This window comes from Carassius auratus, chromosome 50, assembly GCF_003368295.1.
Source record: "Carassius auratus strain Wakin chromosome 50, ASM336829v1, whole genome shotgun sequence".
In the NCBI taxonomy this organism is placed as follows: domain Eukaryota; kingdom Metazoa; phylum Chordata; class Actinopteri; order Cypriniformes; family Cyprinidae; genus Carassius; species Carassius auratus.
In genome coordinates, this window is record NC_039292.1 from 20,612,674 (window position 1) to 20,631,880 (window position 19,207).

Consider the following 19,207-nt stretch of genomic DNA (forward strand, 5'->3'; position numbering starts at 1 on the left):
TGTGAGTTCGAGTCCCGTGCCGGCAGGAATTGTGGGTGGGGGGAGTGCATGTACAGTTCTCTCTCCACCTTCAATACCACGACTTAGGTGCCCCTGAGCAAGGCACTGAACCCCCAACTGCTCCCCGGGCGCCGCAGCATAAATGGCTGCCCACTGCTCCGGGGGTGTGTTCACAGTGTGTGTGTGTGTGTGTTCACTGCTCTGTGTGTGTGCACTTCGGATGGGTTAAATGCAGAGCACAAATTCTGAGTATGGGTCACCATACTTGGCTGAATGTCACTTTTCACTTTTCAAAAGTAAGTAAATAATAAATAAAGTAAATGTGTTTAATCACATCAGCAGCTGCAGTGTCTCTCAGCTGTATCAGTGCAGTCACTGTGACTCTGACTGACGGAGGTTTTTGTACGACTCTTTATCACTGTGTGAACACCCAGCTACTACTGATATAGTGTGCACTCTGACAGTAATAATCTCCTGTATCTTCAGTCTGGACTCCACTGATGGTCAGAGTGAAATCTTTTCCATAGTTAGATCCACTGCCACTGAATCTAGATGGAGTTCCTGACTGGAGGCTGTTTATGTAATAAATGAGGAGTTTAGGAGCTTCTCCAGGTTTCTGCTGATACCAAGCCAAACCATTATAGGTTAGTCCTACATCCAGACTACACTCTATTGTAGCTGTTTGACCGAGCTGGACAGTTTTAACTTTAGGCTGAGTCACAGTGATTCCTCTGGATTCTGAAGAAAAACAATAAACATGTAAATTTCACTTATAGCATAATATTGGCATATTAAAATGCTATAAAACAGCAACAGCATAATAGTATTGTCACAAATGATAATTCTACCATGAATAAAAGCTGCAATGGTCCAGATGAGGATGATGATGTTGTTCATTGTTGTTGTTGTGTCTTGTGTGATGATGAAGATTGTGTTCTGTTCTGCTCTCAGTCATGAAGTGTTAAACTCACAGCTCTATAAACACTCTCAGAGCACTGAAGCATGTGCTGACCATGCAAAGAAGTGGGCAGGATTCACAACAGACTGAGCTGATATATATATATATATATAGTCTTAGACATTATACTGCTATCAGTGTAGATGCAACACTTTCAGTTTCCAGTGCTGCTGTAGAAATAACATATTCATAACTTATTCATATAATCTAGTCATGCATGGTTCATTTGTCTATTACAGTTTTTTTTACAATCATTATGACAGTTTTTTCAATACCTTTAACAAGTTTCCTAAACTCTTAACAAGGTTAGCACAACATCCGTCTTTGTAGGCTTTACGATTTTACAGATTTACAAATGCTTTCACACTGTATGCCAGACCAGATAACATCATGTTCCAAGACTAACTTACAGGTTAAAGTCAAAGTGAACAGCTGTTCATATTGTGTATTGAAACACAAATATATTCCCTGTATTTTATTCCATTGCTAATGAGAAACAGCTTATTGCAGTTATGCAAATATATAAATCACAGCTGATTCCCATCCAGGAACCACACTCAGGTGTTCGCATGATCATTCTATATACAGTAAAAGAGAACCTATTTGTGTGGAAAAGTGCACTCCTGCGTAAATGTGAGATATTAGAGGATCAGTACCAAAGACTGATGCCAGAGAAAGGGGACAGGTGGGAGACCACTTGGCAATATATGTGTCACATGGAACAATGTGCATCCCACCATTCCCAGATCAGACAGTCAATGATGTCTCTTTTCCTTGGCCCTTACTCCCTTTTCCTCAACCCCACTGAGGGAGATGCCAGGATACAATGGATGCTGCATGCCAAGGCATTACAGCTGAACAATACCAGAAGAGGATAAGGCATACCAAAAGATACTTCCCCAGATGCCTTGCCAGAGAAGATATCAGGTGTGATGTGGATGAGAATGTGGCCAAACTTGATTTATTTAGCTATATAGCATTTTTTCTTGCATTTGTTTTATTTCCTTTTCTAATGTCCTGTTGTAAATAAAGTCTTCTGTGTTTGGATTTTTTTTTTTTTTTTTACATAAACTGTACACTTTATAAAGCTACTCTGAGATGGTCATTATTTTTTGTATTGAATTTCTGCAGCAAAAGAAACAATGCATGCATTTACTAAACCCAATGAAACCAAAATGTAGAGAGGCTTCAAAAGAAACTACAGTGAAAAACACAATCTATGATCAACAATATACTGTCTATAAGGGCAGACCTGACGCAAAATAATATATATATAAAATGTAATATAAATAAGTATATGCATTATAAAATAGTGCATTTTCTGTAATTTCAGCTGATGATAGTGTTTTTTTATGTTTCATGTTAAGATTGACTAAATGTTCCTGTTGGGTTCTCTTCCAAGAATGTAAAGCATCACGTCCAGATATCAGAAGTGACTGAATGCAGTCTGTTCAGTTTGATTGACAGGAATCATATCTTACATCTAAAACATGATGATCATATTAAACATTGACTCATTCTCTTCAGAAGTACAAGATTTATGTTAGTAGTAATGATATTGTGTTATTAGTGTCTGTGTTGATCAGTGTTGTGTGTGTACTTCTTCTGAACCATGAAGAGATATTTGTGGTTGTTCTGCAGGTTTATGTGTTTGTTTACATTATGCTTGAATTTAAATTGAATTAATATTTATAAAGATTAATGGATTTAGGAACATTTTTGTGAAGATGGTTTTATAAATTGTTTGTAGGGACATTTCAGAAATTCAGAAACATACATCTTCATAAAGAGGCTCCAGAACTCAAGCTCATATTTTATAATCAAATGTCACTCAGTGAAGCATGAAAACTATTCTGTGTAGTCAAATTGTGATCATATGTGTGTTGACTGTGTAGTTATTATAATAACTATAATCATGTCTATCAAATGTAATCAAATTGTGAGTCTCAAACACTGAAACAGATCACTGTTGGTTCTCTGTGTGTTGACTCTGTGTAGTTTTACTGTATCATGAAGCTCCTGTGAGGACGCTGAACATCTGCTGATGGAGCTGCTCTATTCTGAGAGGAACACAATCACTCAAATATGAGTTTGACTGTTTGACTCTTTATTCTCTGAAATGAGTCAGTTGTGTTGGACTGATGGAGAGATGAGGTTTGTTCACACTGAGACTCTCAGCAGTCATACTGACCTTCTGAATGATTGAATCAACTGTTGATCTGTGATGAGACTCAGTCAATGATTCATTCTGATGTGTGTCCTTCAGTATCTGTGTCTCTCACAGCTCTTACTGAATCACTCTGGCTGCTGTTTCTCTAAACAAAAAGAATCGAGTCCGAGACTGTCGCTGCATTGTGGAGACCTTGCTATGTTTGAGCAGGGTGGATCGCCGCGGGTTTTCGGGAGAAGCAAGTCTCTTATGCTGACAAGTGTGAGATCTCAAGGTGAATTGCTGTTATGTTCATCTCTTAAGTATGAAAACGTCACCCGCCCTATTAGCGGCCAGCAATCCCCTCGTATCTCAAAAACACACACACACACACACACACACACACGTTAGTAATCCCTGCTGTTTGGTATTTATATTATTCATGACTATAATCAGAGTTTACTAATGTCTCATGTGATCTAAACTCTATATTTAATGTTTCCTTTGTCTCTTACTTTCGACACATTTTATCTCGAGGGTCAGTGAAGCTGCTACCTTAGAGGCACCTTCCATTTTTCTCTCAAGTTCTATTTCCTTTCCATTGTTGGACTACAAAATTGGTGTAATTAATCTGTTTTGTTTCTTTTGTTTTGCAAATCTTTGAACTTTGGTGGATTGTTAAAATATGAATATAAACAAAATTACTAAGTTTTCTGTTTGATTCTGTATTTCTCTGTGAAACTGAAGTTACATTTGAACTGGAAAGTTTTTCTGTTTTTTCCTTCAATACAACTTTAAAACCTTTTGAAACTTATTTTGTGTGGACATTTTCATTCAAATTGATTTTGTAACCGATGGTTTTAAGAGCTATTTTGGCAAGACTGAGCTTGTCTGGCGCCCGAACTAACCCCATCAGATTATTAATTTGGTTAATCTTTTTTTCTTTTCTTTTTTTTTTTTACATAATCTCCTTAATCTGATTCTTCTTAGCACCACCACCGCAACAATTGTATAAGTAATGTAAAAACGTTAACATTTTGTTAATTGTATATTTCATTATTTTTATCTTAATTTAGACATTTAAAGTTTTGTTAAATTTGCTACACCAATTTGTATGTAAAACATCCTCCATCAGCAGCTGCAGTGTCTCTCAGCTGTATCAGTGCAGTCACTGTGACTCTGACTGACGGAGGTTTTTGTACGACTCTTTATCACTGTGTGAACACATAGCTACTACTGATATAGTGTTCACTCTGACAGTAATAATCTCCTGTATCTTCAGTCTGGACTCCACTGATGGTCAGAGTGAAATCTTTTCCTCCGCTAGATCCACTGCCACTGAATCTAGATGGAGTTCCTGTATAAAGGCTTCTTATATCATGAATGAGGAGTTTAGGAGTTTCTCCAGGTTTCTGCTGATACCAGGCTAAGTTGTCATAGTTTATCCCCACATCTGTACTGCACTCTATTGTAACTCTTTGACTTTGTTGGACCGTTTTAATTTTAGGCTGAGTCACAGTGAGTCCACTGGATCCTGAAAGAGAAAATAAAGTCAATTATTTAACAAAATTTCTTATGAATAATACAAAGATGAACACAACTACAGCATATTATCAACATCCTACCTTGAATAAAAGCTGCAGTGGTCCAGATGAGGATGATGATGTTGTTCATTGTTGTTGTTGTGTCTTGTGTGATGATGAAGATTGTGTTCTGTTCTGCTCTCAGTCATGAAGTGTTAAACTCACAGCTCTATAAACACTCTCAGAGCACTGAAGCATGTGCTGACCATGCAAAGAAGTGGGCAGGATTCACAACAGACTGAGCTGATACAAGTCTAATATACTAGAGTCACAGAATATACCATTTGCTGAATGTTGGTAACCAAACTGTTTCTTTCAGGTATACCTTTTTTATGATACAGATGTAATATTTTATTCATTCTATTTAGTTTTATGTATTGATTTTCATTTAACTTTTTTATACACAATACCCTGTTGGGTCAACTTAATCTCTGCACTGTGTTCAGAACTATGTTCCACCATTTTAAAACAAATGGATTTTTTGTGTTATCATATCTAAGAGATTATAAGATAGATGATTTTTTGGGGGTTTGCATCAAATGTTATTTGAATTTTATGCATGATACATTTGTTTATGAAGAAAGATTGATCTGTTGAAAGGAGTTATTTTGAGTTTGATGCCAAATGTTCTCCTTCTATTCAAATTTGACATTGAAGCGGTGAATACAACATATTTGCTCACCGGCAACTATAGTTACCGCATATTAAAATATGATTTTCAAGAAAATAAACAAACACCTGGGGAAAATAAATGCATGTTCATATAGGACACTATTAACATGACTATATGCATGAATCCATTCAGAAAAAAAATGGGCACAAATGGTATGGTGATAGATTACATCTTGTTTATGTGAAGTTTTGTTTACATTTATATTTACAGTATATATGAACAATTGTGTCTTGATTCTTTTGTCCGAAGATGCAGGTTTTTTTTTTTGTGTGAATTATTATGATTGAGTTGCATATGAAGAAAAGAAGTGCCTTTATGAGAAACTCCACAACATCCTCATGATAGAAGAGGTCAAAGGTCACCTCAGAGGTCACAGGTCATCAATTACTGTAGATTTCTTTAGAAAGTTCAAAATCAGCAGACAGCTGGAGATTGTAGAGAGACATACAGGATTTAAAGTCAAAGTGAATCATGTCTATCATATATGAGATTAATAAACTCTTTAACTGATTATGAAAATAACTAAATTATTTTTCAGTTAATAACAAACATTTTGAAAATACTTTGCTCTTACTTTTTAAAAACATTTAAAACTAAATGACAGAGTGTAGAAGTGTTGTTTCTCTCTCTGCTGGAGTGTGTGTTCACTCGAGTGGAATAGAGGTTTTTGTACGAGTGTTTCATTAGATTGTATCACTGTGGTACACATTCGGTGGAGGAACTAAACTGGTGCTCGGTAAGCTTTTCTCTTTTAACTGTCTTGGTTATTTATTTTATCATCACATTTAAAGTCTCAAAAGAACTGAATTAAACTCTCAGGAAACAAATATTGTCAAAAACACATTTCCATGATGTGTCTCACTCTGAGTTTTATCAGTTCATTTTATTTACAGATTTCATTAATGTTCACACTTCATATAAAGTACATATTTTATTATAGATATTATGCATGGAAAACATCAAAATGTAAATAAAGTTATATTTTTGTAGTTCAGTCAATGATTTTGAATCTCTTTTGTACATACCATGCTTCAAAAACATACAAAATACTACATATGTGAATGTTTAGACAAGTTGAATCCATTGTTTTTATAATAATAATTATTATTATTATTATTATTATTATGAAATAATTTCCATTTGGTGTGAGACATAGTAATAAAATAGCAGCTTGAAACTTTAAGATTTTTAAAAGTGTAAAAAATATATATTTAATAGTGTAAGAACATTTTAAGTTCAAGTAAGACAATGTAAGAACTTTATGGTGAGATTTGAGACTATACTGGAATTAAAGCGTTCAGTGTCTTTGTACAGTGTCAGCATTCATGTACATCATTTCATTTTAGGAGGTTTCATTTAAATGTATGTAGTGATTATATATAGTTTGTATATTGTGTATATATCAGCTGTAGTGATGATGAATAACGTGAATGATGAGATTGTAGTGATTTTGACTGCACTCCTCATGTCTGCTGCTGAAAGTCCTGTTGAAATGCTGTGAATGCTGCAGGGCAGAAGAGTGCTGGAGCTGCAGTGTGTTTTCTCTGTGTTTGTGAATGTGTTGTGTTTGTCTCCTGCAGCTGGTCCCACAGTGAAGCCCTCAGTGTCTCTGCTGCCGCCCTCTTCTCTGCAGATCTCTGGAGACTCAGCCGCACTGCTCTGCCTGCTCAGCTCTTACTCTCCACAGGGGGCGCTGGTGAGCTGGACACTGGACGGCTCAGAGGTCACCGAGGGGGTTGTGACCAGCGCAGAGAGCGAGCAGGACGGCCGCTACAGCCGCAGTAGTGTCCTGACCCTCAGCAAAGCACGCTGGGAAGCGGGAGAGCAGTACGTCTGCAGAGTAACACATGATGGAGCTCCTCATGAGGCCTCGTTCCACAAGAGTCGCTGTTAGTCGCTCGCAGTGCTGATGTTTCTCCAGTGAGCGCTGCTCTCTCCTGAAGATGAGCGTATCTGAGTGTCCTGTGTCAGGCAGGATTCACATGAGTCTAGTGCTGCAGCTGTAGTCATTTACAACTCAATACTGAAAGAGAGCTCTAGTGTCAAAGCACTGGCTGATCTTTCAATCTGCTGTGTTTGCTGCAACATTCAATAAAGCTTCTCAACAAACTCCATTTGTGTCTGACAACATCATTCAACTAACAGATGAAGATGCATGTAGTGTTTGTCCAGGTGTTTTTCAGAAGCTCGATCAGTAGCAGTAAATCTAGTCAAATAAAGCTCTTGGGGTTTGAACATGGTCTCTGGAGACAGAGCTGCTCTATTCTGAGAGGATCACAATCACTCCACCCTGACAATGCAAATGAGATTTTCAGCTCACACTCCCAGAGTCACTGTTTGATTGGTTACATGATCTGGACTGAAACACACCAGTTTCACTTCTGCTGTAGACCAGCAGCACACAGACAAACTCATTATTACGTTATTAAGAAATGGTGAAAATATATATGAAAATGTCATTATAATAAATCGAGAATAAGTCATTCTAACACTACATGTGTAAGAATGTAAATATTTCTGTGGGTCAAACAGAACAACACGGTCTCACTCCCAACTCATATTGATTCTTGTTCATTACCCTTTAGCTTCATTTTTTGAAGTTCCTTCAGATTGATTGACAGGAATCATATATTACATCTAAAACATGATAATCATATTAAAACACTGACTCAGAAATGCAAGAATGATGTTGATTGTAATTATATTGTGTTATTAGTGTTTGTGTCGATCAGTGTTGTGTGTGATTGTGTTGTAGAGCAGCTGCAGTGTCTCTCAGCTGTATCAGTGCAGTCACTGTGACTCTGACTGACGGAGGTTTTTGTACGACTCTTTATCACTGTGTGAACACAGGTTTACTGTTGATCTCATGGTAACTCTGACAGTAATAATCTCCTGTATCTTCAGTCTGGACTCCACTGATGGTCAGAGAGAAATCTTTTCCTTGGCTAGATCCACTGCCACTGAATCTAGATGGAGTTCCTGACTGGAGGCTGTTTATTAGATATATGAGGAGTTTAGGAGCTTCTCCAGGTTTCTGTTGATACCAGGCTAAGTAGGTGCTGTATATTCCTGGATCTGTAGTACACTCTATTGTAGCTGTTTGACCGAGCTGGACAGTTTTAATTTTAGGCTGAGTCACAGTGATTCCTCTGGATTCTGAATAAAATAAAATAAATTAGTTTGCAAATCTTCTTAACAGAATATCATATTGATGTAAACAATATCATTATCATTATCAAAAATAGACATCCTACCTTGAATAAAAGCTGCAATGGTCCAGATGAGGATGATGAAGTTGTTCATTGTTGTTGTTGTGTCTTGTGTGATGATGAAGATTGTGTTCTGTTCTGCTCTCAGTCATGAAGTGTTAAACTCACAGCTCTATAAACACTCTCAGAGCACTGAAGCATGTGCTGACCATGCAAAGAAGTGGGCAGGATTCACAACAGATTGAGCTGATAAAAGACTAATAAACTAGAGTTACAGAATATATCATCACATATTCCATTAGATGTGCTGCCACCGCTGTAATAAAAACAAGAAACATGAGTCTGTTCATAAAGTATCAGGACTGACTTAAGTCTATCATGAATCCTCATGTGGGCCTGAAATTATAAAATTGACAGAAAACTTTATGTTAAAGTCGGTGATAGATTACAACTTGATCATGTGAAGTTTTGTTGTTCCTGTGCTCCAATTAGGACCTGGGATTCACAACAAGCCTGTACAGTATATATTTACAGTATATATATTCAGTACCACTTTTGAATGGAATTAGTGAAATTAACTTTTTGATTATATTCTAATAATAGGACCAGCACCTGTATAGGATTTAAAGTCAAAGTGAATCATGTCTATTGTAAATGAGATTAATTAACTCTTCAAATGATTATGAAAATAACTAAAAGGGCTTTTACACTGGGCTCGTTTGCTGCGGTCCGAGCCTGAATGCGATTGTTTACGGCGCAACGTTGGTCTGCTTTCACACTCAATAGTTGTATCAAACCCAGGTGCAGTCACCTTACATGGTAAATGGTAAATGGACTGCATTTATATAGTGCTTTCAACAGACCACATGGCCATTCAATGCACTTTACAATTTTGCCTCACATTCACCCATTCACACACTCATTCATACACCGACTGCAGTGTCTGCCATTCAAGGCGCCATCCAGCTCGTCAGGAGCAGCTGGGGTTAGGTGTCTTGCTCAAGGACACCTCGACACTTGGTTGGTTTGTCTACAAACCAACCTTCTGGTTTGTAGACAACCTACATAAACCACTGAGCCACTCATCGTAAACGTCACATGTTATTTTGGTGCAATTATGCACAGCATAATCATTAATTGTAATTATTTAATTAATTTAATTTTGACTTTTAGGAGTGTGTGGAATCAACCTCAACTCTCTTGTATGTTGAGGAAAAAATGATATCGACAGTGTTACGCATGCACAGGATACTTTACTTCCTGAACAAGTGCGCACCTGAGTCCATGTTGCTTGCACATTCACGCAAACTGCGCCACAGTTCGGGAGCAACCGAACTCAGACCACCTTCTCCAGGTAGTCTCGGGTTCGGTACCCCAGTGTGCACCAGGGTCCGATGACAGCGTTCACAGCGATGTTTCATGCAAAATGTGCCTGGTTCTGCACTAAACTGGCAGTGTCAAAGCCCCCTAAATAATGTTTCAGTTAATAACAAACAAGTTAATATTTTATTATAAATATTAAACATGGTAAAAATGACATAATAATGTAAATAAAGTTACTTTTTAGTAGTTCAGTCAATGATTTTGAAACTCTTTTGCTCATGATATGCTTTAAAAACTTAGAAAATACTAAATATGTGAATGTTTATGTAACAGTATCAGGTGATTGACAGCAGTGTCATCCTATCAGGAAGTAGTACCTTGCATTTAAGTCGGATTGGCTGTTACCTGGGATGCGTCACGTCCGATTTCCCCGTTTGTTTTGCTAGCGTCGACGGTGGTTGTGGGTAAGCGAGCTGTGTTTTAATGGGTGATCCTTTCTGGAGTTTTCCTATGTATAACTTTTTAAATCATTGTTATCAATTAGTGCAGCTTTGGTGCGGTGCCCTCCGTGCTGCTTAGTGGGTCTGATGACTGTTCACCTCACAGGTAATGTTTATTGTTAAGAGCTCGTGATATGGTGCTGAAATGGCTGTGTGGGTTTAACATTCTTTCGGATATCAAATAGGCGTGATTCCCTGTATTCCATTGTGTAACCGGTGGGCATGACTGACCAATCCGTGTCTATTAAGCGTGCTATCTAGCATGATCTCCTGATGGTAACCCAGATAGCAATTACATTTGGCCCGGATCCGTTTTAAGCCCCTTGCCTCCGTTTCTATCTTAGAGATGTTTTCTGATTGTGAACCAGATCCGTGCCAGATAGAGGTTTCAGCTTAAACATTCTAACTGCCATCAGTTCAGTATTTATATAATTTTACAGATCTGGCCCAGATCACTTTTCCCATAGGTAACCGAAAGACATTAGCTGTGTCTGACACTGATGTGGTCCAGATCTGCAATATGAATCTGAGCCGATAATGTTTTCACATAGGCTACACTGGTGTGGCCCGAATCTGTAATACATATCTGAGCCGACTGCATTTAAAAAAGGGCTAAAAACTGCTCTGGCCCATATCTGCAAAACGGATTTGAGCCAACACTGTTTTGACCATAGACTGCTAGGAAGAAAGAGGAAGGGGCAAAGTCCCGCCACGGCCGGACCACCCCAGAAGCTCTCTCGCCTGCCTGCTGTGCGACCTGGGCCCACCATTGTTGCATCCACGCAAAGCACCGTTGTTATGGCGAACACAATAAATATTTCACATTTTCAAAAAGAGAGCAGTTTTCCTCTAGAGCCAGCGGACGACGCTCAGGTCCTCCGCACCGAAGTGATGACGCTGTTAAGGAAGGGAGCCATAGAGGTAGTTCCTCCCTCAGAAAGCAGATTGGGGTTCTACAGCCGTTATTTCCTTGTCCCCAAGAAAGATGGCGGTCTCAGACCCATCTTAGACCTCAGGCACCTGAACCTCTCCCTCATGAAACGGAAGTTCAGGATGTTGACACTGAAGCAGATCCTCACGCAGATTTGCCCTGAGGACTGGTTCTTCTCGCTGGACCTGAAAGATGCTTACTTTCACATCCAGATAGCCCCCCATCACAGACGATTCTTGAGATTCGCGTTCGAGGGTGTGGCTTACCAATATACAGTCCTTCCCTTTGGGCTGTCTCTAGCTCCCCGCACTTTCACAAAGTGCATGAACGAGGCGCTTTCCCCTCTGAGACAGATGGGAATCCGCATTCTGAACTTATTCTAGCCCAGTCACGAACCGAGCTAGACCACAACAGATCTGTGCTCCTGAACCACTCAGAGTGCCTAGGACTCAGGGTCAATTTCGCCAAGAGCTCACTGCTCCCCAGCCAACGTATTACGTTCCTGGGAGCAGTTTTCGACTCAGTCAATATGAGGGCGGTCATATCACCAGAGCGCGCTCTGGTACTTCAGCAGCTCACGGCCTCTGTCAGGAACAAAGCCTGTTTCCCTCTGAAGTTCTTTCAGAGGATGCTAGGGCTGATGGCTTCCGCCTCCCCAGTTTTACAGCTCGGCCTCCTACGAATGCGGCCCCTGCAATACTGGCTGAAATTCCGGGTCCCACCTCATGCTTGGCGGTACGGCCGCTTTCGCATCAGGGTCAACCAGGCCTGTCTAGCAGCCCTGGAGCCTTGGATGAACCCTGTTTGGTTCAGTCGTGGAGTACCCCTACAGGCGGTTTCCAGAAGGATTGTGCTCTCAACAGACACGTCCAACCTGGGTTGGGGTGCTCTGTGCGAGGGCAGACCAGCCTTCGGCTCGTGGTCGCATGAGGAAAGCCATCTCCATATCAACTGCCTCGAGATGCTGTCAGTGGAACGAGCCCTTCAATCCTTTCAGGCGATCCTGGAAGGGCGCCACATCCTAGTCCAGTCGGACAGCATGACAGTGGTGTCCTACATAAATCACCATGGCGGCCTTTCGTCCAGCCGCCTCTGCGCACTGGCAAAGTGCCTCTTGGAATGGGCATTACCCAGGTTGCGATCGCTCAAGGCGACACACATACCTGGCAAGACGAATCTGGGAGCAGACATGCTTTCACGGAGCAATGTCCCCTCGGACGAGTGGATGCTCCATCCCCAGACGGTTCTCAAAATCTGGGAGATTTTCAGGAAGGCAGAGGTCGACCTCTTCGACTCAGAAAGCAACTCTCATTGCCCAACTTATTTTTCAAAGGAAACAGATGCGCTGGCCCACAACTGGCCCAGCCTCCTTCTTTATGCTTTTCCCCCGATCACTCTGATCCCTCAGGTCATCAGACGAGTCAGGGAAGACGGGCACAGAGTCCTCCTAGTGGCCCCACTCTGGAGGAGCCAAGTTTGGTCCTCGGAGCTTTTCAGGCTTTCCATGAAAGCCCCACCGATGCTACTTGCTCTAGCATCGGTCAAGCGTGTTGGCGATTGCAGGCCCTCTCGGGGAGCCCTGCATGCCTTGAGTTTGGGCCCAATGACTCTAAGGTCATTTTAAAACCAAAGCATGGCTACGTACCTAAAGTGCTCTCGGGGTCTTCCAAGGGGTCTTCGGTCTCAAAGCAACGCCTCTCGCGTTGGATAGTTGAAGCTATCGCTCTATGTTACTCCTCTATGGGCCTTGAGTGCCCCATAGGAGTAAGAGCCCACTCTACTAGAGGGATGGCCTCTTCATGGGCCTGGTCTAGTGGTGTCTCTATCAAGGACATCTGTGAGGCTGCCGGCTGGTCCTCGCCATCCACTTTTGTCAGATTCTATAACTTGGATATCCCGACCTTGCATGCTCGGGTTCTTTCGGTTTGATACGACGGCCTCTAGCAGACTCCGTCATCATACCACCTCCAGGGAGCTAGCTCCCGTCTTAGCAGTGTAGCGTCAAGGGTTCGATGGCTCCGGCCCTCTCACTTATCCTCTGGACCCCAGGGTGTTCAAGATGAGTCTTGTCGTTCCCTTCCGTGGCACGGCGCGGTTGAATTTGTTCCCCATACGCAGTATGAGTGAAGTATCGAAAGGGAACGTACTCGTTTACGAACGTAACCTCGGTTCCCTGAGATACGGAACGAGCACTGCGTTATATGCCGTGCCACGAGGCTGCGGGTTCAGTGTCATCGCTTCAGTCGTATGACCTGATTTCCTCTGGCGATTGCCTGCTTATATAGCCATTCGCCCCGCCCATTCTGGCGGGCTTTGGCGCGCTGCATCGCCACAGGCTCGCGCAGCTACGCAGCGCTGTCATTGGTTTAAAAAAGTTTACAGATTAAACCAATGGCAGTGCAGTTGCACTGCGTTATTGAAAAAAGGCTTCAGTATCGAGGAAAAAAGGAGCTTTTCCCCATACGCAGTACTCGTTCCGTATCTCAGGGAACCGAGGTTACGTTCCTAACCGAGTACGTTACGTTCAATAAAAAAAAAACACACATGGCTTGTTTCTCAAGTCCAAGTTTCATTTTTTGAAATGGATTGAATCATTATTTAAAATAATCTTGGAGATTTTTGAATTGCCTAAATCATAAATGCAGCCGGAAGCCTGCAGCGATGTTTTTCTTTTGTTATGGCAGTATATACTCTGTATATATTTTTTCGAGAATGTTGCACTCCTGTTGCTGTTATTCTGCACGAAACTTCATGCCAATAAATAAGAAATATTGCTGACTTGTGCGTTTCCGGCGCTCTCTTTACTTTCGTCCGTTATTTGATGTTGAAAAAGGAAACGTCTTTTTTTAGACATGGAAAATCGATTCAATAAACACTTATGTCTTAAAAATCGAAAATTATTTTTTCACAAAAGTGACAGCCCTAGTAGTAGGGAGATGAGTGAAGTAGCCTACTTTTACTCGCTAAGAAGTACGAGGATAAACGAAAATCGATCCTTCCCACACAGATTTCCATTGATTCAATTCTTCCAGTTTTGACGTCTTCGTAAAACAGCATACACCAATAATAATGCCTTCTGTTTATTCTTCTTATTCTTTTTATTAGTAGGCCTAATTGGGGCTACGTCTTAACCTCAATGGTTAGATATAGTTCATTTGTCTTATTCAGTTTTACATGACCAGTTTTTTTTTTATTATTAGGCTATTATTTTATTACAGTTCCATCAACTACTGCACAAATCGTTATAGAAGTAGGCCGAGAAGGATGGGCATATCTTCATTTTGAGCAAATGCAATATACGTCTGCCTGTTTTGTCGTCATGTAGGACCAGCACTAATCCAAATGTCTCATTCATCTTAATCAGTAATGCTGTTTTCCAGGTGTTGAAGCTGAAATATGGAGGCATACTATAAGGTGGTTTGCCCTTTCGGCGGACAGGAGAGGAGGGTGCCAGGAGAGACTGGCGCGTCAGCAGCAGGAGCAGCAACAGCAACAGCTGCCACAGCACCCACCTAGTGATTTTGTTTAAGTGCATGTTTTTTTGATTGTTGCTACTGTCTTCACACTATTAAAGTGCTGCGGTTAATACAGCCGCGCTGACGCGATCATCACTAAAGAGATGGGGACTGCTCGTTTGGTTCTTATCGTGGCGTTATATTTGACCCTGGATTGTGTGGGGAACCAGTTGGTTCCTTCCACTTGTAGGGGAGCTAGCTGCCCTTTGTGTCTTTGTTTGATTTGAAACCTCTTTTGTTTATTTTCTGTTAACTAACTTCTAATTTTTGGAAGTATAGTTTGTTTGGTTAACTTGATTTTTATTTCATATTTATGTAAAGCCATTTAAACAGTGTGTAATATTTAATCAAGCCATTTAACTGCTTGGTTCATGTGATAAACCATCTAGAAGTACAATTTTATTTGTGTGTGTGAACCTCTATTGACCTAAAATTGTCTTGTATTATTTAGGTGACCAACTAATTGACTTTCCTGCGCTTGAATAGTTTTTTTTCTCTATTTTTGTCATTTACATTTATTGTTGTGAGGATTTGCTTTATTGATGTCCATCTGGTCATTTTTTTTATGAACATTGTTATAGTTTCTTATCTTTATTTTGCAGGCGCTGGGGTCCCACGAGTGGATTGCTCTTCCTCCTCCTGGTGGTGGTCCTTTATCGTGTGCAGTGTACACTGTTGAGTGTGTGATTGTGTGATTAAGTGACACGGGGTGTGTGTGCATGTGGAAGTGTTCCTGCCGTTGGGAGCCCCAGGCCTGCCGGTATTTAGTTTCTGTTTTTGCATGTTTTTCTTATTGTTTAGTTTAAAGTGGGTTTCAGTGTCCAACATTTTAAAGTATTCTTCTATTAATAAACATTTGTATTTTTGTATTACTCCCGTCTCTTGCCTAATTCTATGAGGGAACCGAACCTGTGTGCTGTGCTCATTGTTTGAGTATTTTCCCTGGGGCTAATCCCTAGGGTGGCGTAGTCTGACTTTATTTATTAGGGAATAAAAATTTGCTCTTGTGTTCCAAAAATTACACCGTCCGGCCACATTTAGAAAAGTTGAATCAACTATTTACTATTACAGTTTTTTTCAATACCTTTAACAAGTTTCCTAAACTCTTAACACGGTTAGAACAACATCCATCTGTGTAGTCTATACAATTACACATTTCTAGTTGCTCTGACACAAAATGCATACAGTTAACACCAATTTAAAATGCTTGAATTTCTTTTACACACAAGCTCAACCAAGACCAAAACAATGTAATTTTACAGTCAAATTTACAAATGCTTTCACACTGTATGTCAGAACAGATAACATCATGTTCTAAGACTAACTTACAACTAACTTACAAACGTAGAAGTTTGGGCAGATTAGATCACATTTATTTATTTACTTTTTATTCTACTGTGGCTTTTTCTGTTCTTTAAATTTAGTATTTTCACTTAATGACAAAAATTATAAATAAAGTTTTTCTCAGTCACATTTCTTGAATCATTCTTGACATTTGCAAAACAGTAAATGCATTTCTCAAAACAACTCGTACAAATAGCAAAACACCATGGATTACATGCAAAAGCCAGCGTCTTGCTCAAAATCAAGATCAAAATTCATGCCAAATTTACAAACAAATCTAATAATGATGGGTAAAAATGAAAAATGTGCTTGACAGTTTATAACAACTAGATTATGTAACCATTTTGCATTTCATGACTTATACGATGAACTAAAGACAAGATGTTTTGATTGGTAAGATTATTGCACAGACAGCTGTATAATACATTTTGAGCAACATGATATGAGCAACTGATAATGTAGGGAACTGCAGATAAATGTGCATACTGTAATCAATTGCATGAATGTACAAAAGCAACTTGTTCAAAAGAATGATAAACTGGTTTTATGATGTTTATAAATGACTAGATGATGTGGAGGTTGTACTAGTAGTTTTGAGAATTTGATTTATGATTTGAGAAATGCACCAAAAGTGACTGAGAAAAACTGTAAATGACAGCTATATTGCATTTTTTTTTTTATTTTTACATATTTTTGTTTTCGCTCCTTTTCTAATGTCCTGTTGCAAATAAAGTCTTAACTGCAGCAATTCTGTGTCTGTATTTTTTTTATTTTATTTTTTTACATAAACTGTACATTTTATAAAGCTACTCTGAGATGGTCATTATTTTTTGTATTGAATTTCTGCAGCAAAAGAAACATAATGCATGCATTTACTAAACCCAACGAAACAAAAATGTAGAGAGGCTTCAAATGATTATGATTGTATAAATGTTCCTGTTGGAAGAGAACATGTGTTAGTGTTTTGAATAATTATTTGATTTTGAAACATGTTTGCAGTGTTTTGTTAGACATAGTGTATTGTGTTAGTTTATTATTGTATTTTGAAAATTAGTTTTGGGGTTTAGTTTACAATGTGTGATTAAATTGATGAAATGAACCGTTTTGCCAATTGTGTGTTTTACGTGTGTTGGTGCGTTTAGGAAAGAAGTTTAGCAAACTTGTTAAATGTATTGAAAAAACTGTCATAGCGATTGTAAAAAAAATAAAATAATTTGCAATTGGTTTGAGATATTAATTCAATAGCAGCTTGAAAGTTTTAATTTTTTTGAAGTTTAAACATATTCTTAATAGTGTAAGAAAATTTAGTTTAGTTTAGTAAGATGATGTAAAAACTTTATGGTGAGATTTGAGACTATACTGGTCAGCATTCATGTGCATCGTTCCATTTTATGAGGTTTCATTTGAATGTATATGTGATAGTATTTAGTTTGTATATTGTGTATACAGTATTATCAGCTGTAGTGATGTTGAATATCATGAATGATGAGATTGTAGTGATTTTGACTGCACTCCTCATGTCTGCTGCTGAAAGTCCTGTTGAAATGCTGTGAATGCTGCAGGGCAGAAGAGTGCTGGAGCTGCAGTGTGTTTTCTCTGTGTTTGTGAATGTGTTGTGTTTGTCTCCTGCAGCTGGTCCCACAGTGAAGCCCTCAGTGTCTCTGCTGCCGCCCTCTTCTCTGCAGATCTCTGGAGACTCAGCCGCACTGCTCTGCCTGCTCAGCTCTTACTCTCCACAGGGGGCGCTGGTGAGCTGGACACTGGACGGCTCAGAGGTCACCGAGGGGGTTGTGACCAGCGCAGAGAGCGAGCAGGACGGCCGCTACAGCCGCAGTAGTGTCCTGACCCTCAGCAAAGCACGCTGGGAAGCGGGAGAGCAGTACGTCTGCAGAGTAACACATGATGGAGCTCCTCATGAGGCCTCGTTCCACAAGAGTCGCTGTTAGTCGCTCGCAGTGCTGATGTTTCTCCAGTGAGCGCTGCTCTCTCCTGAAGATGAGCGTATCTGAGTGTCCTGTGTCAGGCAGGATTCACATGAGTCTAGTGCTGCAGCTGTAGTCATTTACAACTCAATACTGAAAGAGAGCTCTAGTGTCAAAGCACTGGCTGATCTTTCAATCTGCTGTGTTTGCTGCAACATTCAATAAAGCTTCTCAACAAACTCCATTTGTGTCTGACAACATCATTCAACTAACAGATGAAGATGCATGTAGTGTTTGTCCAGGTGTTTTTCAGAAGCTCGATCAGTAGCAGTAAATCTAGTCAAATAAAGCTCTTGGGGTTTGAACATGGTCTCTGGAGACAGAGCTGCTCTATTCTGAGAGGATCACAATCACTCCACCCTGACAATGCAAATGAGATTTTCAGCTCACACTCCCAGAGTCACTGTTTGATTGGTTACATGATCTGGACTGAAACACACCAGTTTCACTTCTGCTGTAGTCAAGAGAGAATTCAAATGTACTGTATATGAAAATGTCATAAAACATAAAAACAAATTTTGTAAGAATATAAATCTTTCTGTGGGTAAATGGAAAGCATCACGTCCAGATATCAGAAGTGACTGAATGCAGTCTGTTCAGTTTGACTGACAGGAATCATATCTTACATCTAAAACATGATGATCATATTAAACATTGACTCATTCTCTTCAGAAATACAAGATTTATGTTAGTAGTAATGATATTGTGTTATTAGTGTCTGTGTTGATCAGTGTTGTGTGTGTACTTCTTCTGAACCATGAAGAGATATTTGTGGTTGTTCTGCAGGTTTATGTGTTTGTTTACATTATGCTTGAATTTAAATTGAATTAAGATTTATAAATATTAATGGATTTAGGAACATTTCTGTGTGGATGGTTTTATAAATTGTTTGGGGACATTTCAGAAATTCAGAAAAGTACATCTACATAAATGAGGCCCCAGAACTCAAGCTCATATTTTATAATCAAATGTCACTCAGTGAAGCATGAAAACACCTGCAGATGAAGGAAATTATGAAACTATTCTGTGTAGCCAAATAG

At 39.6% G+C, this 19,207-nt stretch overlaps 5 gene segments (V, D, J or C); 2 read left to right on the top strand and 3 right to left on the bottom strand.

Moving 5' to 3' along the window:
• Positions 1-355: 355 nt before the first annotated feature.
• Positions 356-941, bottom strand: LOC113067315 (Ig kappa chain V region 3547-like). The segment is given in 2 exon segments: positions 356-738; positions 849-941. Coding segments are annotated over 2 exon segments (372 nt in total).
• A 2,680-nt stretch (positions 942-3,621) lies between these two features.
• On the bottom strand, positions 3,622-4,928 carry LOC113067317 (immunoglobulin kappa variable 1D-13-like). The segment is given in 2 exon segments: positions 3,622-4,641; positions 4,733-4,928. Coding segments are annotated over 2 exon segments (372 nt in total).
• A 684-nt stretch (positions 4,929-5,612) lies between these two features.
• LOC113066508 (immunoglobulin lambda constant 7-like) lies at positions 5,613-7,475 on the top strand. The segment is given in 3 exon segments: positions 5,613-5,618; positions 6,051-6,099; positions 6,944-7,475. Coding segments are annotated over 3 exon segments (369 nt in total).
• A 721-nt stretch (positions 7,476-8,196) lies between these two features.
• LOC113066509 (immunoglobulin kappa variable 1-8-like) lies at positions 8,197-8,805 on the bottom strand. The segment is given in 2 exon segments: positions 8,197-8,519; positions 8,618-8,805. Coding segments are annotated over 2 exon segments (372 nt in total).
• An 8,882-nt stretch (positions 8,806-17,687) lies between these two features.
• LOC113067314 (immunoglobulin lambda constant 7-like) lies at positions 17,688-18,349 on the top strand. The segment is given in 1 exon segment: positions 17,688-18,349. A coding segment is annotated over 1 exon segment (393 nt).
• Positions 18,350-19,207: the final 858 nt, after the last annotated feature.